Source organism: Syngnathoides biaculeatus, chromosome 13 (genome assembly GCF_019802595.1).
Source record: "Syngnathoides biaculeatus isolate LvHL_M chromosome 13, ASM1980259v1, whole genome shotgun sequence".
Lineage (NCBI taxonomy): Eukaryota > Metazoa > Chordata > Actinopteri > Syngnathiformes > Syngnathidae > Syngnathoides > Syngnathoides biaculeatus.
This window is the reverse complement of record NC_084652.1, coordinates 6,224,328-6,249,515: the sequence shown is the minus strand read 5'-3', so window position 1 is coordinate 6,249,515 and position 25,188 is coordinate 6,224,328. Positions and strand designations below refer to the sequence as shown.

Sequence of the window (25,188 nt, the reverse complement as noted above, 5' to 3'; positions counted from 1 at the left end):
CATGTGACGTATTTATGACGTAAGACACGCCACTCAAAGTACGCGCACGTACTACGAGCAGTCGAAATTGGCATGCTCCAAACAAACAGCAAAAACAAGCACAACGTAAGAAGCAAGTACAATGAGCAAGCGTTTAAAGACAATAAAGGGGTCGAATTTGGGGGGGAAACCATCTCGTTTCACTCAAAACTAATTTGTTTATTAGTAAAATAAAAGTAGCAGAACGAACGTTAGCATAACGCGAACGCACCATGTTTCAGGTAATCACTCAAATGTCATTAATTTTATTTAAAATGTCATTCATTTTAATTTTATTCAAAATATCATTCATTCACTGTCAACAAAAAAAAACCACGTGAGAGTTTGTTTAATATATACATATATTGCTGTGACATGAGCTGTGTACTTTAATAAGAAAATATATTTTAAATTCTGTTTTATGTTTGCTCTTACGTACATCACCTTGTTAAAAGTTACTTTTTTAAAGTGCTCTTTACCCTGGGTAGGAACCAATTGGGCCTTGAGGTGATAAATTTTGGGAAAGCATTTTATGGATTAATTTGAATATTGTGTGTAATACTGAGGATGTTAGTGTGGCTATTTATGATGCTGTTTAATAATCCAGGCAGAAGATGGAGAATCGCTTACCTGCGAAGTGGCAACTCAACTAGAACTCTAAATAATGGCGTCCCTCAAAGCGAACACCCATGTATGGAATGATCCAAATTTTGAGGAGAAAAATAACAAATGGAATTTATTTGGTGGGTCCTAGCGTTAATGTGACCGCTGTCATCCTCAGGATAATTATAAGCATGTGAGAAAGGAGCGAAAGGAGCAGCTGGGCCCTGCACACCACTACGTGATTAACATGCTGGCCCTGAGACTGAACTTGGCACCATCAGTAGTGGAACAATTCATTCTGGACTACTCGGTGAGGAAGTACTGGATACACTTCCATCAACTGTCAATCTATCGTAGTAGAGCAGCTACACTTACACACGCGGCTTAGAACATCACAATGTGGTCATCTTTACATTTTTAAGATTCACAGTAATTCAATACATACACAGATGGATTAGTTTGGTTCGATCTATAATGTAGTCCAATGAATCTGGGTCTGTAAACTTGTTTTAATTGGTTTTGAAGTGGTACAACAGCCTAACAGCACAAAATGCATCAAGATCTATTAGGGTAGTTTCTTACAACTGTGAAACTATTAGTTTTTTATCTCGGTGTGGATTAATTGATGTCTTTTTTTTAAATGTTCTCGCTGTGTTTGTGTGTAGCTCTCTCCTTTTGACAGGTTTTTTGCTATCGATGGAAGTCCTAACCTTTCGTTTGTATATCAAGAGGAAAAACATCCCGGGATGGGTAGGTATCATCCTTAAAAGGTGATCAGTTTTTTATTGGCATTCATCACATTAGAACTGTTTTGAATTCAACCTCAGAGTGTGGTCGTCCGATTCCCGGGCCCCAGAAAGCATTACGTCTCGCTTACGCCAACTTATCGGACAGGGCCCTCACGGGCATTTATTGTGCCTTCACGCGTATCCGGGTGAATGTTGCTGTGACTCCAGACAACATACACGAGGTAGGGCAGAATCCAAAATCTATTTATTTGCTTTAAGCAGCAGCGCAAGGTGCGACTGTGCAGTTTATCAACATTAATTATTATTTCATGTGGATGTGAGGAGCAGCAAAAATAGTCAGCAGCATTGTAATTTTTTTTTTTGTTTTGTTTTTAATGTCCAATCACAGTTCAGTCTCCGTGTTGCTATGTCAATTAATTCTACCCAATGCCTTCAGAATCAGTATTGATGGACAATTTAATTTTAACCGGACGTTAAAAACTTCTCCTCCCAAGGGCATCTTCTTATTGGTTAGTCGGAGCAAATCCAGCCATTATCGATGAGCAAAACACATCTGTATTGATTTGCACATTATTATTATTTGAAATTGAGCATCTCTCTTGAGTATGTTATACATACATACATACAGGGTGTCCCAAAAAATGTATATGCACTTTAAATAATTGTACATTTTATGTTTATCCATCCACCCATTCATTTTCTTTTACCGCTTATCCTCATGAGGGTCCCGGGGAGTGCTGGAGGCTATCCCAGCTGTCAACGGGCTGGATGCGAGTTACATCCTGAACTGGTTGCTAGCCAATCGCAGGGCACATCAAGAGAATCACACCTTGGGGCAATTTAGAGTGTCCAATTAATGTTGCATGTTTTGGGGATGTGGGAGGAAACCGGAGTGCCCAGAGGAAACCCACGCAGGCATGGGGAGAACATGCAAACTCCACATAGGCGGGGTCGGGATTGAACCCGAGTCCTCAGAACTCTGAGGCCAACACTTTACCCAGCCGACCCACCGTGCCGCCTGATGTTTATCGTAATTCAAATAATTTTTAACACATAAATGGATGTACGGATACCATTTTTTAAAGTGTGTATAATTTTTTGGGGGGACACCCTATATATATAGTCTGAAATATTGCATTTTCACTGTGCTTTAGTTATTCTACGATGTTATATTGTATTTTTATACAGTATTGATGGCTTCTGTATTTATGGCATAATTGTAGTGGGATTAAGAGGTGAATATAGATGTGTAAATCCCCTGCTGAAGGCCAAGAATCAATTTCTTGTTCATTTTTAAATGACAGATTTCATGTCGACAGCAAAACCAGCTCATAAGTGTTTAAACCTAGCCAGTTTCCATGGAGCAAAAAAAATGTCAGCAGCATATAATGTATTTCATTTGAAAATGAAATAAATCATCGTCACATACAACGCCGCTGTTTTTAAACAGGATGTCATACAATTGTTTATCGAGCTTCTCCATCATTTTCCTTTTCCAGGAAACCTTTTTTTCCATGTTCGACGCCCGCGATGGCTTCCCTAAAGCCATCAAGAACAGCTTCAACAACCTGCTCCCCAGTTTCCAAGCACTGCTGAAATTTGCAAAATCCAAGCCCAGAGCCAAGATTAAGCCAGATTTCGAGCACATCTTGAAGCACAGCGTGATGGGGTTGGATGGTGAGGGTCACGTCGTCCGCGGCATGATGAAACGGTTTAGTTGCCGTCATCTTTTACATTTGTTGCTCTAGTGATCCAGATGAGCTATCAGAGTGTAAAACTTGCCGAAGCCAAGAACGTTGACTTCAATAAAATAGAGTCCTTTCAAGATATGACGTTAGCAGCGGCAAACCCTGACACGGTTAAACAGTTGGAAGATATTCTGAGACAGTGGCACAATCAAATTGACCGGGTAGGATAAATAAAGACTTAACAACCAGGCGGAAAGAAGGTTTCTGTGTGGAGAACACCTTCCATTTTGTCTGCGATGAGCAGGTCCTGCTGGAGACTCAAGCGCTGAAGATTGGTCTCCTGTCGGAGGGGCCGCTGAGCGAGCTGGATTATTGGAGGCAGGCGTTCTTGAAGTTCAACTTCATCCTCAGTCACATCAACGGTGCCAAGTGCAAGGCGGTCATCACCGTGCTCAGACTCAATCGTTCCAAAGCACTGCAAGTACGGGCCCATACTCGGTCACGACAGTAATCGTCGTACAGTGAAATATGAGAAATGTTGTGGAAGGTGGAATTTAAATGTTTGAATTTAAAATGCAGTCTTTTGATCGTCTGTGAAAGAACTGCTGTCGGACTTTCTACTAACATCGGTACGTTTTGATAGAAACATATTTTTTTAATGATTTGGTATAGTAAATATTTCTTTATCTTCATTTTATTATAGTGCAGTATTTGTGTTTTTTATTCTTTAACATTTGTGTGTACAATCTTAATAATTTTGGGTTGATCATCCTCGGATGAGTACCACCTGTTGGAAATACTGTATCCAGATTTGATACCATTATTTCATTTTATTTCACTTAAGTTTTGTGTGAATTTTTTCTCATAACATCTTTGGAAGAATCCCTACTCATCCGAATGGTGAGTTATCAAAAAAAAAAAACGTGAATCCTTCTGCAAAGGAAAGTCTGCTAGCTTAATTCCAACAAAACACGATAAAGATCGGCTAAAGGTTAGCGTCAGCATTTTGCTGTTTAACATTTAAAGCAATGGATATGTGAACACAAATGGTAGACAGACAATGTAAAAACACTTACTGAATTAAAATGTGTATTTCAAACAATACGCTGAGCGAAACTACTATTACTGCAGCTACTTGAGTGAAGGAAACTCTTTGTTGGTTGTCTGTATGTCGGTGTTATACTGCCTCTTGGTGGCCACACTACCACACCAGAAACCGGGAAAACAGGCTGGAACGAATCATTGTGAAAAGATGATTGAAACGGGAGGGTTTTGACTTATGACTGTGATGAAGGAACAAATGAAACTTGTACAGTGAGTCAGCGTACGACAAAAGTGTGCATTCTGGTTTTCTTGGTCAGACGTGGCCCCTGCTGGAAGCTCGGGTGACGGACAACTACAACGAGGCCAAGGACAACGTCAAGTTCCTGGGCACAGTGGAGAAAGTGTGCCAGCCTCTTTACACCAGTGACCCAGTATGTAGTCTTAATTTTTTCCCCCATGATTACGTAGCTTTTGGTTAGGTCAGTTTAAGATGATTTAATATTGTGTGTGTATCTGTCAGGCCGCCATTGTGAAAAGCGTGCAGAATATCATTAACGCCGTTCAGATGATCCACACGGTGTCTCGGTACTACCACACCAGTGAGAAGATATCAGCCATCTTCATCAAAGTGCGTGAATCTGACCGGGCCACACACGCGTAGCTGAATGAAGTATTAATTATTTCTCATGATATGCAATTAGGTTACAAATCAAATGATCATAGCATGCAGGCGCTACATTTCCAGCAATGGCGCATCAATATGGGATCAAGATGGTAAAGATGTTGTGATGAAAATACAGGTAAGGACAACAGCCATGCAAATTATGTCGAGTCAGATGTACTGTAATCATAGGAGTTATTTTTGTTGTTGTTGTTATGAATCGATCTTTTGACAGGAGTGCCTCGGTTTGTATCAGGAGTATGAGTCTTGCTTGGAGAAAACGCAAGAAAAAGCAAAGGAGATCCCTGGACGGCGGCCCTTTGTGTTCTCGGAGATGCATGTGTTGAGGAAGTTTGAGGTCTTCTGCAATCGCCTCGAACATGTATGTGGCATTTCTTTTGAAGATGCTACCATTCAGCCACATACATAGAAACACGCCTTAGAAAACGTGGATTTTACATAGATTTACATACAGTATTTTTAACATAAATTTACACTGCCCTGTAGTCAAGAGTACAAATGTGAATTGATAAAATGCTAGCATGTTCATACTTGGTATGCTAAAATACTAGTCAAGTACGGAGCACCCGCAAATCTGCACAGTCGAGCACGAAAAATCACGCACTTAAAATTTGTTACGAGTAGAAATACATAGATATTGAAAGACGTGGGTTATTTTGTGTAGTCTTGACCAATGTTCCCTCTAAGCTGCGCCACTGCGCAATTGCGCACTTGTCGCACACTCTCAGTGCACATGAGATCCAGCGCAGGGAACCACAGCATGACGTTTGTTTTTTGTTTTTTAACACGGAAGCAGACGGTCCCTAACAATGAGCTGCTGCTCAGCCTATTTCTACTTCCTAGTTTACCTGACACCGCCCTCCCTCCACTCTTAAAGGTGTACACTCATAATTACAACCAGAACACACACCCGCAACTTTATATCTGCGGGCATGACTGGTGGACCACACCCGTAACTTTCAATCTGCGGGCATGACTGACCACACCCGTACATTTTTCAAATGTGAGTGACTGCTACTGTACAGAAAGAACTATGGTAGGAAAGTTACTATTTCAAATTAGATTTTAGATTACATTAAATAATTGGTAAAACGCACTAAAATGGTAACATTGCTGAGCTAACATATATACCTTTTGCAGATCACCAAAATAATGTCCGTGTTCAAGACGTTCGAGTGCCTGGCCAAGTCCAACATCGAGGGCATCGAGACGCTGGCCGGTCAGTTCCGCAAAGTCTCCACCGACTTGAAGAACAAGCAGGCGGACGTGTTTGCATCGAGGACGGTGGCTTTTCAAGCCGACTTTGACACATTTATGTCTCACATAAGTAACCTGGAGGTACATAATATATCCAAGTCTCCAGAGTACAAAGTACAGTACACAGTTTATTGCTTTTTTGTCCTCCTTTTAACACTCGTATCCAACTGTGGTGTATGGAAGCAGGCCCCTCTGCTTCTAGGATGATGCTATAATATACTGTACGATAATTCTAATGTACAACTTGACGAGTATAGAAATTAGGTACTGGTATGTTACCAAAACCAGAAAAACGTCTGCCAATTTCTTTCCATTTCCCTGCGCCGGATTTCCCGCACTAGGATTTAGCAGGAGATCCACTAAAATTGAGTTTTCACATTGTTTTGTGTAAGATTATCATTTTTTTGATGATGATTTTGGAACATTCCTTTCCCACATTGGTTTTGAAATTTTCCATTCAGATGAAATTTTCTGACAAAAATGAAAATGTTCCTTTATTTTGGTGTCAAAATCAATCACAGCTTTATAGAATTCAGACATGATTGAAAACAGTATGGACATGATTGAATATTATTATTATTATTATTATTTTCTCTGACATTTGAAGTAATTCTGACAATGCACTTGGTCACGGCTTGGCCCGGAAAATCAAACCATTGAACCGCCATTGAAAAATCTGAAACTGGCTGTTTAAACATCACATTTTTGTCTCGGGAAATAAAAAAATAAATCTACCTAAGAATCAAGATTTCAGTCTCGCATTGCCTAGTGATTTACATACATTTACATATTTACATTTTCTGGACAAGTAAATTAAGACCAATTTCGTGACATAAAATGGAACATAAAATCTTTAGTTCTTATCTGATTTTTTTAAACAAGGGATCATCTTGTCTTTATATCTGTATATTGTCTATTTTGATATATACATATTTAAAAAAATTTGGTAACATACCTAAGATAGCACAAAGGGAGATATGTATTGTTGTTTCACCACAGTTCTTTTTACATTTTAGCAAATTAACAAATTATTACAAATTAACAGAGTCTGCTTAACAAGCCTGCTACATAAGAGGGGCCAAGACAAAGAACTGTTTGATTAATAAAATAACTTTCAAATCATCTTTAAAATGGGAAAACATTCCCAGAAAAAAAAGTACCTGTTGAAATAAAAAGTATGGTTGTGTCATTTTGATTTCCATTCTGTCCTTTGTGACAAATTGTTCTTTACATTTTTAATTACAGGAGCAGCTAAAGGCATTCATGAATTCGAGCTTTGTCAAATTCGACTCGTCCCAGCAAGCTCTCGGCGTGATACAGCGGTGAGTCGAAAGTAAACATTGCATAATGTTATTTTGAGTAGAATATTTTTTAAGTACAACTGTTTTTAACTTGACGGCACGGTGGAGCAGCTGGTTAGAGCGTTGGCTTCACATTTCTGAGGACCGGGGTTCAAATCCCGGACCTGTCATTATGGAGTTTGCATGTTCTCCTTGTCCCTGCCTGGGTTTTCTCCGTCCACTCCGGTTTCCTCCCACATCCCAAAAACATGCACCATTAATTGGACACTCTAAATTGCCCCGAGGTGCAATTGTGAGTGCGACTGTTGTCTGTCTCCATGTGCCCTCTGATTGGCTGGGGACCAGTTCAGGGTGTACCCCGCCTCCTGCCCGTTGACAGCTGGGATAGGCTCCAGCACTCCCGTGACCCTCGTGAGGATAACTGGCTCAGAAAATGGATGGATGTTTTTCACTTTTTTTTCCCATTTTTGTTGTTGTAGTTTTCAGAAACTAAACATTCCCTGCCTAAAGGCGGAAATACCCACTGCGTTGGCTTCTATTCTCCAGCTCTATGTCTCCGAAGTAGAGGCTGTGTCCAAGGTAGCGAACTGTACGATGTTATTACCCTAACTATTTCATGCTCATGTCATGTGTTCATTAATTTTTGTCGCAGCTGTTTGAGAAGCAAAACGAAGACCCGCCCTTGGGTCGAAACATGCCGCCCGTCTCTGGGAGACTCCGCTGGGCCCGACATCTTTATAAGAAAATTCACGAGCCGATATCGTACATACGTGTAAGCTTATCTATTCCAAAAAAAATGTCTGTATTAGGATGAGTTTGATTCATTTTTGCGCTCTTTTCAGGAAAACTCTGACATCCTGACCACCCCCGAAGGACGCACCGTGGTCAAAATGTACAATCAGACCACGGCCGCGTTGCAACACTTTGAGGCGGACAACCACAAAGCGTGGTTGACTGAAGTGTCAAAGCTGGATTTTGGTTTGTTCTCTGGAGTTTGTAACTTTGTTTTGTTTGGGGTTGAGGTCAGGGTTGCGGTGGTTAAAAAGGGTCAGCAGAGTCGCAGATTATCATGTACTGGTACAAAAGACGCCTGGTAATATTCTCCATTCCATATATGTTTTGGATTTTGACAGCCTTGAATACAACACTCTTGATCCGCTGCACTGTGACGGGAAAGTACTTGGTCAACTATGATCCTAAAATAAGCGAAGCCATTCAGGAGGCCAGCAATTTGGTGAAGATGGGCCTGGACGTTCCCAAGCAGGCGTTGCATTTCCTCAAGATACAGGGACAGCTGAAGACCTATCACCATCGCCTTCACGTCAGTCTAATTTTCCATCGATAGCTGTCCTTGCGATATGTGGAAAACAATTTAACGGTGTCCATGTGCTTTTCCCCATGAAGACCATTTTGATTGACTACAAAGAAACTTGTGACAAGATACCAGGGGACTTTACTAACCTGTTGACATCAAAAACCAACCAAGTAAGCTGTTTTTTGATGTAGCTTTATTAAAGAGTTTTAGAATTTCCTTAGAAGAAAAAGAATATAATTACTTACACATCAGTCACATTGTATGTTTGTGTCTAATTACAAGATGGAGTCCCTGCTTCGCTACGGGTCAGTGATGGTCACATGGTCGTCTCTCCTCTTGGACAAGTACTTTATAAATATTGACAACGCCTTGTCTGAGCTCAAGCTAATCTTGAGCAAGGTACATTTTTAAATTACGGTTTTTGGCGCAGAATTTCAAATAAGGTTATAGGTTTTGAAATTGGGTTTTCACTTTGGTATGTTTGAAACGATGATTTAAATACTGGTTAGTTTCACAAAACTTTGAGTTATGGTTTCAAATTAGGATTTATGCTTTGTGAGTCATTGTTTCTACTTTTTCCAGGTGAAAGACATCTGTAAGTTTCACATTGACGATTACCTTAAAGAGCTCTCAATGAACGTTCTAATTGAGCTGCCCGAAGATCGGGCTTCTGCAATTCAGCCTCTCATCGAGGTCAACGAGGTAAAAGCTACCGTCAAAACTCATTCCTGAGTGAATAGCGCTGCATAAAGTATTCACGTTGCTATTTTTTTTAGAATCTGTGCAAGAACGGCGTCAAGGCACTAGAGTTTAAGTGCTTACACATTAAGGAAGCGGTGAACGAGTTGGGCAAAGTTTTTAACGCCATTTACAAGTCAAAGCAAACCAAGACAGTCCCGGACGGAATCGGCTCAGGTACTCTCACGTCTGTTTTCCATATCAAAACAGTTACGTAGTACCGTAATTCCCGGCCTACAGAGCACACCTGGTTATAAGCCTCACCCAGTACATTTGTAAAAGAAATACCATTTGGTACATACATACGCCACAGCTGTGTAAAAGCCGCAAGTGCCCACATTGAAACGCAAGATATTTACAAAGATGGCACACAGAGAGTTTAATCCTAGCGCCGCCACGCTAATGCTAGCGCCGCCACACTAACGCTAACCAGCCCTGTTAGCGTGCCACTAGCATTAGTAAAAAAAAAACCATGCCGGTAAAAATCACCGAGACACGGCAGTAACACGCTAGCGCAGCGCTAACAGGGCCAGACCGATAAAAGTCACTTCCTCGGCACAAATATTCCACCAGTCTCACGCTTACCTTTTCTGCTTCAGCGCCCCCTTGCGGCCATTAGAAAAAAATGCACAAATTAGTCGCATCCCCGCATAAACCGCAGGTTTGAAAGCGTGTGAAAAAAGTCACGGCTTATAGGCCGGAAATTACGGTAAATCCTTCCGATAATGCAGTAAGACCAAAAACACTCTCCTTGGCTATAACAGACAGATTTGTCGAATGTTGTTGCCTACAAGTTTTTTTTTTTGATGTATGGTTTTGGTTTCACATTGTAGCAAAGAAGGAGACCCATCGGACCTCCGATGCACATGAGGCACCGACATCAGAGAGCCAAGAGAAATACAAAGCGACGCGATTTGAAAAGGTTTGAAATGGCAACCAAAGCAAATTTGATGATCTAAATTAAACTGGCTCCACGGGCTGAGTTCTTTCTGGTGGATTTTACTCAACACAAATTGCAACATAGGCTAACCTAGCATATTAGTTTAAAACCAAAATGGTTGGTTCCTGGGGTCCTTTCCAGCAGCAATATTTGAAGGAACAAGCTGCCGATAATGTTTACCAACACTATGTAATGTATCCCGACTAAGTTAATGTTATGCTACAATTTGCAGCCCATAATTTATGCCATTAGAAACTACTTGGGACAGTGAATTTTCACGTAAACATGTAGGTGCATTTGAGTAAATTCAAATCCTGTAGGATAACTTTATTTGATTTTAGCAGTGCCATTCCAAAAGTGGAACTCATACAGATTCACCCAACACAATGTCTTATGTTAATGTAGCACCTTCAAGCATCTGGAAATTGCACCCAAGGATGAGCCAGACTTTTGGAGCGCCACGATTCTTTATTTGATTTTCTGGCTGATTTCTTTTGATTTTCCTATCGTTTCAAACAACAAAGGATAGTTTTTTGAGGTGTGGTCTTCAATACATACCCAGGTGTGCTGTCAATTAACTCACATCGTGTCAGTCAACCTATCAGGAGCTTTAGACTGTCCTGTTACAGGAGAGGTTTAGCCCTATTTGACTTCACACAAGATTATTCAAGCTTGAACTAAATAATTTCAGGACTTCACAAAGCAATACGACTCCTTCGGTGCCAGGATTTTGGATGCATTGGTGGAAAGGACGAAGTTATCCTTGAAGACCTTGGAGAGGAGAATTTGTGGCTCTGAGTAAGTCTTTTCCTGTCTGTATTGCTATTTAAGACACAACCAAGGTAGATTGTGGATGTTCGCGATAACATTGGGGCTTGTAGCGCTTTCCAGAAGAGGGCTGACTCTGGCTGGGTCGCAATGATGAAATCTGAAGTGCATCTGGATGCTCCCAATGTGGTGAGTAAACCGCAGGAAACAATAGCTGTCTCTCTGTAGCAATTCTCCACTGAAACATTTGCAGAGTTGGTGTGTGAAAACAGCATAGTTGACTTTCTGCGTATGCTACGCTAACAAGCTTTACACTATGGTTTGATAAGATTTTTTGGACTCAAACTTGGAAAAATGTTGTTTGGAAACCCAACCTTGACGCAAAACCCTAATTTGAAATCCTATGCCTGCCTTGAAACGCTACCACAACATACCGTATTTTCCGCACTATAAGGCACACCACATTATAAGGCGCACGTTCAATGACTGGCATATTTTAAAACTTTTACATATACAAGGTGCACTGCATTATAAGGCACTTAGAATAAACGTCATAATAGAGGCTGGGGTTACGTTATGCATCCATTGGATGGAGCTGCACTAAAGGATCAATATTGATCCATATATAAGGCGCACTGGATTATAAGGCGCACCGTCGGCTTTTGAGAAAATTAAAGGCTTTTAGGTGCGCCTTATAGTGCGGAAAATACCGTATTTTTGACATTGATGGCGCTTATTGTGTGATTTCTGGTTGTCCGCAGGTGATGGTCCCCACTGTAGACAAGATTCATCAAGCCATACTTGAAATTATTGAATTGATCTTGGACGTGAACAAGGGCATTCAATGCTGGGAGATTGAATACAGACATGATCGCCCCACGACTGATGGTGAGTCACCTTGGGACTGAAACGACACGCCGTTAAATTGACCTGACGCTCTGCCCTCTCGCAGATCGACAGAAGTTGAACTTCTACAGTCGCGTCGTTCAGCACGAGGATATCAAAGCGGTCATTTTCGTCTTGAAGTCGGCCTTGAAGTTGCAGAGGGACAATGCCGCCAGTGTTCTGGAGCGCTTCAAAAAGTTCAAGGAGCTATGGAGCGAGGATAAGGAGCGTGTCATCAAGGTATTGGGATTAATGTTAGTGTACTCTTGTGATAAATTTGAATGACAATTGTGCACTTTTTTTTAAAGGCCTTCATGGACAGCAAGCCGACCTTAATGGAGATCAAAAGTAAACTGCAGCACTACGATGTGTTCGAGAGCCAAATTGAGGAAATCCAGAACGTCATCGTTGTTGGGATGATTGAACTGTCAACAGGTAAGATTAAAACCACATTTAGTGTCACAGCTAATCAGAGTCCAATGGACTGGAATTGAAACCTTAATATTCAATCCCAAAGTCAGAATTCGAACCATGTCTTCAATCCATGTGACCTTATTTTGTAACCATAACCTTAGGTTGAAACCCCAACTTGAAACCTTAACTGTGCTTTGAAATCCTGCTTTGAAGCACTAATAATGGCTTAAGAACTGAGTGAAAGTTTTATAGCAAGATTTTAAGGCATACTTAACATAGTTAGTGTTTTAAATTTAAAGTCTAATAAATGAATGCATGAAATGATGCACACACTTAAAATATTTATATTCTATTTAATATAGTCATATATTTGGAATTGCTATTGGCCCAGTGCTATCGTGGGTCATTTTCCACATCAAACCCAACATTTTGTGAGTCATGACAAAACCTCTTGTAGTGTGACATAATCCAAAACCAACGATTTTGCTGGACAATAGCCCTACGATGCAAAAAATGAAAAGTCCAGGATGGATTTAGGGAGGGATTGCTGACAGAAGTTCCCTAAAGGTTCACGGCAAAAGTATTTAGCGACCGGCGGATGCTGGGCAACGCTACCCTCTAGCTAAAAATAGTTATCGACAGGAAAATTGTTCTTGTTCAAAAAATGAAATGCCTGAACAAAATGGGTCATTTTTACACCAATGGGAAAAGTGTTGTAGGACCACTTTTGGGTCTGTGCGTACCCCTGATTGTAATACATATTGGGTGTTCCTGCTAGCGTCTGACCGAGATAGGGGAGGTTTTTTGACCCACAAAAATATTTTTGGGGGGAGCTGGAACAGTGCAATGTGATTCCTTTCATTTTAATGGGGAAAAAAATATTAGCATTACCAGAGCTACAAGCATGACCACGAAACAAATTGAACTCATAAGTCAAGGCACACGACTGTAGTATTTTCTTATCGGAAAAAAGACCCAATATCAATGTTAGATGTGCTTTCCTTAATCAGATCACTTAAAGGAGTCTCTCAGGATCGAGGCCAAGGCCTGGAAGAGGCTCCTGTGCAAATACCTGCGCATAGAGTGCCGCAAGAACATCATCAACATCAGCCTGCACACGCACAGGAGCTTCACGCAGCTGTCACATTCCGTCGAAAATCTGGACGATGTTCGCTGCGCCATGAAGACGCTGTCCAACCTGCGGGATTCCGAAATTAACACAGACATAACGCTGATTTCCACTCAAGTACAAATTGCTTTCCATTTGCGTTTTTCTTTTACACAAGAGCCGACAAGTCACGTTTTGGCTATTTTTAGGACGCCTATGAAGTGCTGCTCCTTTATGAAGCTGAAATGCCTGAGAAAGAATCCGGAGAGGTGTACGGACTAGGCCGTTTCTTCAACAGGCTTCTGTCTAAGGCTGTAAGTGAAACAGTAAAAAATATAGAATTGTAATTCATTGACGAGCTTCTCTGATCATTTTCACGTTAGCCATTTTGTTTTTTCCCTCCAAGATGTCCGTTCAAGATCAGCTTTTCTGCATGCAGCCCAGCCTCAAGCAGGACCTGCTGGAGCGGGTCAGCGTCTTTGAAAAAGATGTTGACACTTACATGGACGAATATGACATTGTAAGCTGGAATCACCAATCTATTTATTTATCGAACGACGATGTACATGCATATTTAAATTGATTTCTGAATGCAATGCAGTCTGGCCCCATGGTTGAAGGAATAGAACCCAAAGAAGCCAGCTTAAGACTGCAGAAATTCCAGGTACTTGTGAAAGTTGTTGCTCCTTTTTTTTTTTTTTTTTTTAAAGAGATGACTATAATCACGTAAAATTTTACCTTTATTTAAAAAATTAAATCTTGAGATTTTTTTTCTCAGTAAAAAATAGCAATTGAAATAAAAATGCTCTCTTAATATGAAAAAATCTGAAATAAGTTTTCTCCTAAACTTAACTTTAAAAAAAAATCCCCAAGAACCAACATGGCTTTAATTTTTTTGTAGTATTATAATTACTTTGGAAAAAATACAGTACAACTTTATTTTTAAAATTATGCGGCAACTTTTTTTATAGAACATACATCATTATAATCCATTGAGAGGTTGAATACAAAAAAGGATATTAGGTCAGCAGCTATTTTTGTGGCATTTCTTATGCTCTGTATTAATTTCCATATGCTGTATTTTTAGAATACGTTTTACATTATTTATTTGCAATTTGTTTTACCTTATGATGATTTTATTTTATTTTACCCTTTTTAAAAAACATTGTATTTTGTATGGCGGAGCGGTGGATCAGCTGGTAAAGCCTTGGCCTCACAGTTCTGAGGACCCACGTTCGATCCCGGCAGTGTGGAGTTTGCATGTTCTCCTCCGTGCCTGCGTGGGTTTTCTCCGTGCACTCCGGTTTCCTCCCACATCCCCAAAACGTGCAACATTAATTGGACACTCTAAATTGGCCCTAGATTTGATTGTTAATGCGGCTATTTGTCTCTATGTGCCCTGTGATTGGCTGGCGACGAGTCCAGGGTGTATCCTGCCTCCTGCCCGTTGACAGCTGGGATAGGCTCCCGCACTCCCTGCGACACACGTTAGAATAAGTGGCAAAAAAATGGATGGATGGATGTATTTTGTATTTTCTTTAAATCCCCATATAGAAACAAATGGTTTATTAATGTTTTTTTTAATTTATTTACTTTTACCATGTAGTGCTATCATTACAATGTTGTCCAATGTAGTAACTAACAATGTACAGTTATTTTATGTCTTGATTTTGTGCTCATTATATTTGTTCCTGCTCCAGGCCAGGTTTTCTGAACTGTGGCGAAACTTCACCACGTACAACTCCGGTGAACAGCTCCTCGGCCTGCCAGTCTCTGACTATGAATGTCTTCAAAATAAAAAGTACAAAGAATCAGCATTTGAAACGTTCTTAAAAAAAAAAGGACCTCTGTATGCTTAAATGTGCTTTCCTCCCATAGGAAAGAGCTGGATCTGCTACAGAAGCTCTACGGCCTGTACGACACTGTGATGAAGACCATCAATGGTCACTCCAAGCTCCTGTGGACACAAGTGGATATCGATAAGATCAATAATGAACTCATGGACTTTCAGAACAGGTTACTCTTGCCTCTCAATTTTTGCATCGGCAGGTTCCACCCCTGCAGCAAGACCTCGCTATGTATAGGGGTTAGGGAACAAGACCCACCACGAAGAGCAAAAAAAATGACATTTTTGACTCACTGATACATAGATACTCACTCTTTTCATACATCCAGTAAATTACAAACTACCTAATCTTTATCTTCAGGTGCCGGAGGCTGCCCAAGGGTCTAAAGGAGTGGCAAGCCTTCATGGACCTGAAGCAGACTATCGACGACTTCAATGAGTTGTGTCCTCTGCTGGAGATGATGACCAACAAGTCCATGATCAGCAGGCACTGGGATCAGATTTCCAACCTGACTGGTCACAAGTTCGAGGTTGAGTCACCCACGTGCACGTTGGAGAATATCATGGAGGCGCCGCTGTTGAAGTACAAGGATGACATCGAGGTTGGCGTTCCACAGTCATCTTCTCTCGTTGCCTCGCCTCCCGTGGAGCTTACCGTTTTATTCACGACGCCCCGCTCTTCTCCACATCTCTCAGGACATCTGCATATCCGCTGTGAAAGAGAGGGACATCGAGGCCAAGTTGACGGGCGTGAAAGCCGTGTGGCATGACATGAACCTGACGCTGATGGACTTCAAGGACAGGGGGGAGCTCATGCTGCGAGGCGGCGATACCACCGAAATTCTCACAACTCTCGAGGACAGTCTGATGGTGCTCGGATCGCTGCTCAGCAACCGGTGAGAGGAGAATCACGTCTGCAGCTTTTTTTTTTTTTTTTTTTGTATTCATCTCTCTCGGAGAGCCTGCAAAATTGCGGCACGAGACCGGTAACTAAAGAACAGACATTTTTCCTCTTGTGTGTTTTAATAAAGAACCCGGGAATTGTATTTTTTATTATTTTTCATTTTTAACCACTTCACAAGTTAGAATTGCATCATAAATTCACATTAATGACAATTTATACTGCATTTCTTATATGCAATCAACCCAGTCAGGCTGATCTTTTGAAGTATATTTTTGTCCCATCATTCCAATTAAACTTTATTGTGATACTTTCTGCCTGCAGGTACTGCACATTCTACAAAGCTGAGATCCAGGACTGGGTCTCCAAGCTCTCTACTTCGACAGACGTCATTGAGCAGTGGGTCATCGTGCAAAACCTGTGGATTTACTTGGAGGCCGTGTTCGTTGGGGGTGACATTGCCAAAGACCTGCCTCAGGTAAACTTTCTTGTGTAGTTTTTAATCTGAAAATGACAATATATTAGGTAGGGTATCACGTGGTGTGCTGGTTAGCATGTCTACCTCGCTGCCCAGGGTTCAACCGCAGTTTACACTTTTCTGTGTGGAGTTTGCATTTTCTCTATGTGCTGGCATAGTTTTTTTTCCCATGTCTTCAGCCTCCTCCCATGCTCCTTCCTCAAATTCACCCACAACACTAAAAGAGGTCAAGCGCGATGGATCGACTGATACTATAGTCTATCTCTATTTTGTATTGTAATAGGAAGCGGAGCGGTTTCAACAAATTGACTCAACATGGATCAACATCATGCAGCGAGCGCGGGACGTCCCCAATGTGGTGGAATGCTGTGTTGGGGATCCAATGTTAGGGGAGATCCTACCAGATCTTCAGAAGCAACTGGACTTCTGTCAGAAGTCCCTCACAGGGTAAGCATTTGCTTGAAGTCATTTTTTTGACAGCGTTTGATACGCCAAAACTAGTACAGTACTATTGCCGGCGAATAGGGACTGATCCCTGCAGCAAATAACGAAAAATGTGCAAGTAATTGACACGTACCCAGAAATGTTTGGAATTGCCTGTAGATGGCACAATATATTTTATTCTGTTAGACCTGACAATTTAAAGTGCCTCACCTCAGTTCACTATACTACATTAGCTGCTCAATACCAAGATGCTAGCATGGTGTCATAGTAATATTTTTATGGCAAATTTGTGAGTTTTTAGTGAATAATGGCAGATAGTTTACCCCATAATTCAGCCAATTGGCGATATTGCAAGTGCCAAACTGCCGGGGTTCACTCACTGTATGTGATATCAGTGAGACTTTAAATAAGGGTCATGTATAGGTGGGGAACAATTAGAAAGATGGAGGGATGCACTGGAAAGGAGAGGAATGAAGATTAGCTGAAATGAAATGGAATATATGTGCGCAAATGAGAAGGGTGGAGGGGAAGAGTGAGGCTACAGGGAGAAGAGATAGCGAGGGTGGACGACTTCAAATAATTGGGGTCAACAATCCGGAGCAATGGAGAGTGCGGTAAGGAAGTGAAGAAACAGGTCCGAGCGCGGTGGAAAAGTTGGCGGAAGGTGACTGGTGTTCTATGTGACAGAAGAGTCTCCGCTAGGATGAAGGGCAAAGTCTATAAAACAATAGTGGGGCCGGCGCTGAAGAGACAACAGGAAGCAGAAATGAAGATGCTGATGTTCTCGCTCGGAGTCAGCAGATAAGATTAGAAATGAGCTCATTGGACGGACAGCCAAAGTTGGATGTTTTGGAGACAAGGTTCAAGAGAGAGCAGACTTCGATGGTTTGGACATATCCAAAGGCGAGAGATGAAGTATATTGGTAGAAGGGTGCTGAGGATGGAGCTACCAGGTAAAAGAGCGAGAGGAAGACCAAAGAGAAAGTTGATGGATGTTGTGAGGGAAGACATGAGGGCAGTTGGTGGTAGAGAGGAAGATGCATGAATGAGATAGGCTGAGATGGAAAAAGATGACACGGTGTGGCAACCCCTAACGGGACAAGCCGAAAGGAAAAGAAGAAGTATAGGCCATAACATTTTGCTGTGGATCTAAAAAAATGATCGTGTGGATCAATTCAAGTAGTCACTTGCATTTGGGCCAAGAGGAGGTAGTATATAAAAAAAGAAATGTTTGCTTGTGGAAGTTTCCACCTACTTGGCTCATCTGCATTACTGGCACCAGGAAAGTTACATGAGTCTATGTAAGAAAGTCTTCTGGTAATGCTCGAGTGCTAACATCACAGGTACCTCGAGAAAAAACGTCTGCTGTTCCCACGATTCTTCTTCGTGTCTGATCCCGCCCTCTTGGAAATCCTCGGGCAAGCAAGCGATTCCCACACAATTCAGGTGAGTACATTAAAAAAAAAACACACACAACTGTCTAACTTGAAAAAAAGCATTGGACACACAGTATGGTGTTTTTCATTTGTTACAGGTTGTATAGACCGGGAAAACCAAATCGCAAAATTAGAAAAAAATGAATGAACTGAAACAATTTTGTTTCCCCCTTTCAGTCACATCTACTTGGTGTGTTTGACAACGTAAATGAAGCCGAGTTTGACGTCAATGAGTACGACAGCATTTTGGCCGTCTTGTCTCAAGAATCGGAGAAACTGCCGGTACGGATGCGAAACGTTGCTATGGACCACCTGATTGCTAGCATGGATTTTCTTATTGATTTCAGTTATTATCGTTAAAGAATATTTAATTTTTACGATTTGATGTGTGTTTGTGGGGGTTCAGCTAGACAAACCGGTCATGGCGCAGGGTCCTGTGGAGAACTGGCTGGGGAAGCTACTGGCGGAGCAGCAGTCGTCGCTCCACACCGTCATAAAAGCGGCGGATGACGTGATCAACGACGAAGATTTTGAACTCATATCTTTTCTCGACAAGTTCCAAGCGCAGGTCTGTTATCTGGGGAAATATTTGTCACTCCGGTGCTTCAACGGAAGTCAGCACCGAGTGGGTTTTGTGTAGTTTTTCGACACGTACAAACTGAATTTACAGTGCTAATCATGATAATAAACAGGATTGGGAAAGAATGCACCCACACATCTTCGTGTGAATGTTGGTCGATTGACAGAAATCAAAGTTTCAGGAGTGTTGTTATTGGATACATAACTTCTATCAGTCGGATTGTGAATTATTAGCTAAATATTTCACCTCGAAAAGGCCAAAATGACCCTAAATGGCCACTTCTACATAAAATTGTTGACTGGTTGTCTCAATTTGGGCATGGATTCTAGGGATTTTTGTGGGTCTACTAACTTATACATTGCTAATGTGAAATAGACTTTTTTTTTTTTTTTTTTTTTTTTTAGGGCTGGTGTATTTTTTTATTTTTTCATTACTCTGGGAGCTGCCATCGGGAGAATGGGGTGTCACAAAAACTCATTGCTGCCGATGATGAATGTGTTTTTTGGTGTTTACCCATATTCCCATTTCCTCTCGAAGGTGGGTCTGCTGGGAATCCAAATGCTCTGGACAAGGGACTCAGAGGAAGCCCTGGAAAATGCCGAATTCAGTAAGGAAGCGATGATCTTCACCAAAAAGAAATTCCTGAACATTCTCCGACTGCTCATCAAGCAGACCACCTACGACTTGACCAAGTTCGACAGAGTCAAGTATGAGACCCTGGTCACCATCCACGTGCACCAATATGACATCTTTGAAGAGCTGGTAATCTTACGCTTGCTTCATATTTTGTGTCATTTTCTTTTTGACTTTTATTTCATATACTATGTATTCACATTGCTTTGCCTTCAGGTGGCAAAATCGGTCAAATCTACCGGTGACTTTGAGTGGCTGAAGCAAAGCAGATTTTACTACAATGACAATGATAAGGTCATCGTGTCCATCACCAATGTCGACTTTGTGTATCAAAATGAGTTCCTGGGATGCACCGACCGTCTGGTCATCACCCCACTGACTGACAGGCAAGATAACGTGTAGTCATTGTCGTCGTTATTTCTACACCGCTTGTGCCCATTGGTATGAGCATTACATTTCTAATTTTGTTCATAAGTTCGATTGGTGCACGTGTGTAGGTGCTACATTACGCTGTCCCAGGCTCTGGGCATGAGCATGGGAGGAGCCCCTGCTGGGCCAGCTGGCACGGGAAAGACTGAGACCACTAAAGACATGGGTCGGTGCTTGGGAAAATATGTCGTAGTTTTCAACTGCTCTGACCAAATGGACTTCAGGGGACTTGGCAGGATATACAAAGGTAGACAAAGACATTATGGTGTCTTAATTGTCTTTTTACTTTATTGTATAAGGTCTCAAGTAAGGTGTAAAAACTCTGAATACATTCCTTTTCCTGGAATGTTTTGAAAATTCAGTTTGCGACATGAAATTTGGTCGGTTGGTCGTGAGGTCACCTACAAAAAGTCTCAAGAAACCCATGCCAAAAAACACAAAGCAGACATTTTAAGGTCCATCCATCCATTTTCGTAGACGCTTATCCTCACAAGGGTCGCAGGGAGTGCTGGAACCTACCCCCGCTGTCACGGGACAAGAGGTGGGGTACACCCTGAACTGGTTGCCCACCAATCGCAGGGCCCATGGAGAAAACAGCCACACTCACAATCAAACCTAGGGGCAATTTAGAGTGTCCTATTAATGTTTCATGTTTTTGGGATGTGGGAATAAACCAGAGTGCCCGGAGAAAACCCACGCAGGCACGGCGAGAACATGCAAACTCCACACAGGCAGGTCCGGGATGGAACCCGGGACCTCAGAACTGTGAGGCCAAGGCTTTACCAGCTGATCCACCGTGCCGCCCCATTTTAAGGTCATTTTTGTATAAATTAACATTCACTATCTGTCCCCATTTTTTTGGGAAATTTCAGCCCCTACGGCCACTTTCATTGAGTAAAATAAATTTGGCAGGTTTGTCAATCATAAATATGACCACAAACAACCCACTAACCCACACCTGTAAAAACATAAAGTTTTGCCATTTTGGTTTCCAGCGGTTAATCATGGGGTCATCCTTGTGAGAATGTACATTTGGTATCATCCTGCCAAATGTTTTCAAAATGTACCCTCTGAAGCCAGTTTAATTTAACAACATTTGTCTGTCATGAAGAGACAAAAATTCTCCCGAAGCAATGCCTGAAAAATGCTCTGGAAGTCATCCATTTTGGTGTAATTTTAGTTATTTCCGGAGGGTCCCTCAATTTTTTTTTCACCACCAGACAGATGGATGTCACTAGATTGCAAACAATTTTAAATGATGCCATTGTGTGGGGGTTGAGTGTGGTGGTGAAGTTTGATCACATGAAATTATTAGTTTGCTATTTTTTTTAATCCCATCTCTGAACCCATTTTTACCAAGCAACATGGATTTTATTAGCATTTATGGATTTTCTATCATGGGTAGACCCACAAAAAAGAGACAATGCCTGAAAAGACAGGAAGTTGGGCATGTTGGTAAACATTTGTTTTGTAGCATGCCCAAATTTAGTAGGGAACCCCCCCCCCCCCAAAAAAAATAAATAAATAAAATAAATCCACTTTTACTGTGCAGCATTCAGTTTGCTTAGACTCGTCGTGAAAAAGCTTGGATTTAATAACTCGGAAAATTGGCATTTTTTTTTTCAGGCCTCGCACAGTCAGGCTCGTGGGGTTGCTTTGACGAATTCAACAGGATCGACCTCCCAGTGTTGTCTGTGGCCGCTCAGCAAATTTACATCGTTCTGGTCGCTCGCAAGACGCACAAAAGCACCTTTGTCTTCACGGACGGCGACGTTGTGGACCTGAATCCAGAGTTTGGACTTTTCATCACTATGGTAAAACATACAAATCGAAATGAGAGGATTAACAGCGTCAAATGTGTGGGCCAACATGTTCATGGTGAATTCACGTTCACTGCCTAGAATCCTGGTTACGCCGGTCGTCAGGAACTCCCTGAGAACTTGAAAGTGCAGTTCAGGACAGTCTCCATGATGGTACCCGATCGACAGGTACACCAAATATTTTGGCTTCCCACTCGCAGTGTGCGCTTTCATGACGGTCTTGGTGTGTCTTTGGCAGATCATCATGAGGGTCAAACTGGCCAGTTGTGGATTTAACGAGAATGTCATTCTAGCCCAGAAATTCTTTGTGCTTTACAAACTGTGTGAAGAGCAACTTACAAAACAGGTAAATGCAAAAAAAAAAAAAAAATTATGAGGTTATCAGGGAAGCAGTACCTGCACCTTGATGTCACGGATTTTTTTTATGGTTGCATTTTTTTCATCCAATGCAACAAAATGTAGAGATTGTATTACACCCTCTCCCCGCTTTGCTTTGTTTCAGGTGCATTACGACTTTGGCCTGAGGAATATCCTGTCCGTGCTGAGGACGCTGGGGGCCTGCAAGAGGGCCCGACCCGACGACTCAGAGTCCAGCACCGTCATGAGAGTGCTGCGTGACATGAATCTGTCGAAATTGGTATCAGATGAACGCAATGGATCAAAGCAGGGGTGCACATAATTTGGGAAAACCTGGCCTTGGTGTTATGTAATAATGTATTGTAGTTTAGGTTGTTGTTGTTGTTTTCTCTCAATACAGTTTGGTGAGGGGTGTGAATTATCCTCGTGTTTTTTTAAAATGATGGGGTGGCTGGTTCCGATCCCCCGTGAATAGTTGAGATCTACCGGTTCAGTCCGGGTTTTGGCAGTTAGAGCTTTGGTGCCATCTTGTGGAAATAAAACGTGGTGAAGTGAATTCCTAAATCGTGACCTGGGGATTACTTTAAAGGGAGAACCAGAGCCCAGATGTGGGAAGGGGGTAGAGGAAAACCAAGCACCCATTAAGACAATGAAAGCATGTACAGTACATGTTACTTGTGGAGGATGCACTACATTCATTAAAGTGCGTACGATGTCACTAAACACACATGTGCATCCCTCTATGTAATTGTTTATTTTTGAATCGTTTTTCAAGACACACAATATAAAATGTTGATGCTACTTTCAGGTAGATGAGGACGAGCCTCTTTTCCTCAGTCTCATCAATGACTTGTTCCCTGGCATCAAGCTAGACAACAGCACCTACAATGAACTTCAAGCCGCGGTGAAGAATCAAGTTGAGCTCGCCGCTTTGGTTAACCACCCCAACTGGAACCTGAAACTAGTTCAGGTATCGCAAAAACGTAGTAGTCAGCTCTGAATCGATTTTGAGGGTGATAAATTGTTGTGACTTCTCTAAACAGCTCTACGAGGCTTCCCTCGTGCGCCACGGCCTGATGACGCTTGGGCCGAGCGGGGCGGGCAAGACGGCAGTCATCAACATCCTCATGCGAGCGCTCACCGAGTGTGGAACACCCCACAGGGAGATGCGGATGAACCCCAAGGCCATCACCGCGCCGCAGATGTTCGGCCGTCTCGACGCCGCCACCAACGACTGGACAGATGGCATCTTCTCCACCCTATGGAGGAGGACGCTTAAGGGCAAGAAAGGTGAGATGCATATTCAAATGTTCAGATGTTCTAAAATAGAAGTTTTCATTCATCCTACAAACAGACAGCGTGAACATTTCATCTCATGATTACAGTGAGCAAAATGATAAATGATTGTGGTATAGTTACCGTAATTCCGGGCCTACAGAACGCAACTGGTTATAAGCCTCACACACTACATTTGTAATGGAAATACCATTTGGTACATACATACGCCACAAGTGTGTAAAAGCCGCAAGTGCCCACATTGAAACACGAGATATTTACAAAGACGGTACACAGAAGGAGCTAGGAACGCTAGTGCTGCGCTAACGCTAGTGCTAATGCTAGCAGGGCCGGTTAAAAAAAAACAAAACATAACGGTAAAATTCACTGAGACATGGGAGTAACACACTAGGACAGCGCTAACAGGGCCGGACCAGTAAAACTGGTAAAAGTCACTTCCTCGGCAGATATATTCCGCCGCTGTTACTTTTACCTTTTCCGCTCAAGTGCACCCTTGCGGCCGTTAGAAAAAATCCACAAATTCGCCGCATCACCGCATAAACTGCAGGACTGAAAGCGAAAGTCTCGACTTATAGGCCGGAAATTACGGTAGTATTGGCACAATTGTGTTGTGAGGAATATACCTGGAATATACTAAATGGAGTGGCACAAGGCAAAATTTGAGAGCCAAAGCAATAATCCTCCAAATATGTCAAAATTTATCTGATAAAATAAATACTGAAAAAAATTCTTTGTCCATTTGTTTACTGTTCCAATGGTAGAACCCGAAAACTACTACTACTCTCGGAGAATTTAAATATGGTAATAACGATCATTACAATTTGAAACAGGCATACACATCACATGAGATTTTCCTCACAGTTTATCTGTAAACCAAACAGTCCCAAAACACGCCAGAAGAAGGTGTTGAGCTAATAGATTCCAATCGTTGTGGCTTTTCCTTTCAGGCGAGATCATATGGATCGTCCTGGACGGTCCCGTGGACGCCATCTGGATTGAGAACCTCAACTCTGTGCTGGACGACAACAAAACCCTCACACTTGCAAACGGAGACCGCATCACCATGTCGCCAGCCTGCAAGCTGGTGTTCGAAGTGCACAACATTGAGAACGCCTCCCCGGCCACCGTATCTCGTGTCGGGATGGTCTTCATGAGCTCTTCGGCTCTGAGCTGGGAACCCATCCTCAAGGTAGGTAAAAGAGGCGTACAGTATCATCTTCAATGGATAAAATGCCATTAAAAAATGAAATGACCCGGATAAACGACAAATCTTAATCTTGTTGCTTTTTTGTCTGTTTATATTTAGGGATGGACAAACAAGCGTAACCCTGACGAAGCAGAGCACATCATTACTCTCTACGACCGGATATTTTGGGACGTTTATTCATACATGAGGCAGAACCTCAAACCCAAGATGCCGTTTTTGGAGTGTAACTACATCATGCAGGTACATCAACC

General features: G+C 41.9%; 1 protein-coding gene across 1 annotated transcript in view; it reads left to right on the top strand.

Annotated features, from left to right (window-relative positions):
* Positions 1 to 53: 53 nt before the first annotated feature.
* Positions 54 to 25,188, top strand: part of LOC133510447 (dynein axonemal heavy chain 8-like) — a 53,443-nt gene continuing 28,308 nt past the window's right edge. Inside the window, 52 exon segments of the mRNA XM_061838343.1 lie at positions 54 to 260; positions 626 to 709; positions 800 to 931; positions 1,287 to 1,371; positions 1,449 to 1,591; positions 2,870 to 3,047; positions 3,119 to 3,279; positions 3,363 to 3,539; positions 4,420 to 4,533; positions 4,623 to 4,730; positions 4,804 to 4,902; positions 4,999 to 5,145; positions 5,925 to 6,122; positions 7,287 to 7,363; positions 7,822 to 7,921; positions 7,995 to 8,114; positions 8,185 to 8,320; positions 8,476 to 8,663; positions 8,747 to 8,827; positions 8,940 to 9,056; positions 9,240 to 9,359; positions 9,434 to 9,572; positions 10,229 to 10,317; positions 11,027 to 11,133; positions 11,217 to 11,292; positions 11,865 to 11,989; positions 11,991 to 12,228; positions 12,297 to 12,423; positions 13,413 to 13,648; positions 13,720 to 13,824; positions 13,917 to 14,030; positions 14,112 to 14,174; positions 15,211 to 15,311; positions 15,389 to 15,526; positions 15,718 to 15,958; positions 16,053 to 16,252; positions 16,582 to 16,735; positions 17,019 to 17,182; positions 18,523 to 18,625; positions 18,793 to 18,897; positions 19,022 to 19,183; positions 19,733 to 19,957; positions 20,045 to 20,214; positions 20,326 to 20,504; positions 21,884 to 22,071; positions 22,159 to 22,245; positions 22,316 to 22,423; positions 22,580 to 22,714; positions 23,243 to 23,404; positions 23,478 to 23,724; positions 24,678 to 24,919; positions 25,037 to 25,177. Coding sequence (XP_061694327.1) covers positions 683 to 709; positions 800 to 931; positions 1,287 to 1,371; positions 1,449 to 1,591; positions 2,870 to 3,047; positions 3,119 to 3,279; positions 3,363 to 3,539; positions 4,420 to 4,533; positions 4,623 to 4,730; positions 4,804 to 4,902; positions 4,999 to 5,145; positions 5,925 to 6,122; positions 7,287 to 7,363; positions 7,822 to 7,921; positions 7,995 to 8,114; positions 8,185 to 8,320; positions 8,476 to 8,663; positions 8,747 to 8,827; positions 8,940 to 9,056; positions 9,240 to 9,359; positions 9,434 to 9,572; positions 10,229 to 10,317; positions 11,027 to 11,133; positions 11,217 to 11,292; positions 11,865 to 11,989; positions 11,991 to 12,228; positions 12,297 to 12,423; positions 13,413 to 13,648; positions 13,720 to 13,824; positions 13,917 to 14,030; positions 14,112 to 14,174; positions 15,211 to 15,311; positions 15,389 to 15,526; positions 15,718 to 15,958; positions 16,053 to 16,252; positions 16,582 to 16,735; positions 17,019 to 17,182; positions 18,523 to 18,625; positions 18,793 to 18,897; positions 19,022 to 19,183; positions 19,733 to 19,957; positions 20,045 to 20,214; positions 20,326 to 20,504; positions 21,884 to 22,071; positions 22,159 to 22,245; positions 22,316 to 22,423; positions 22,580 to 22,714; positions 23,243 to 23,404; positions 23,478 to 23,724; positions 24,678 to 24,919; positions 25,037 to 25,177 — 7,179 coding nt within the window. The 5' untranslated portion in view covers positions 54 to 260; positions 626 to 682.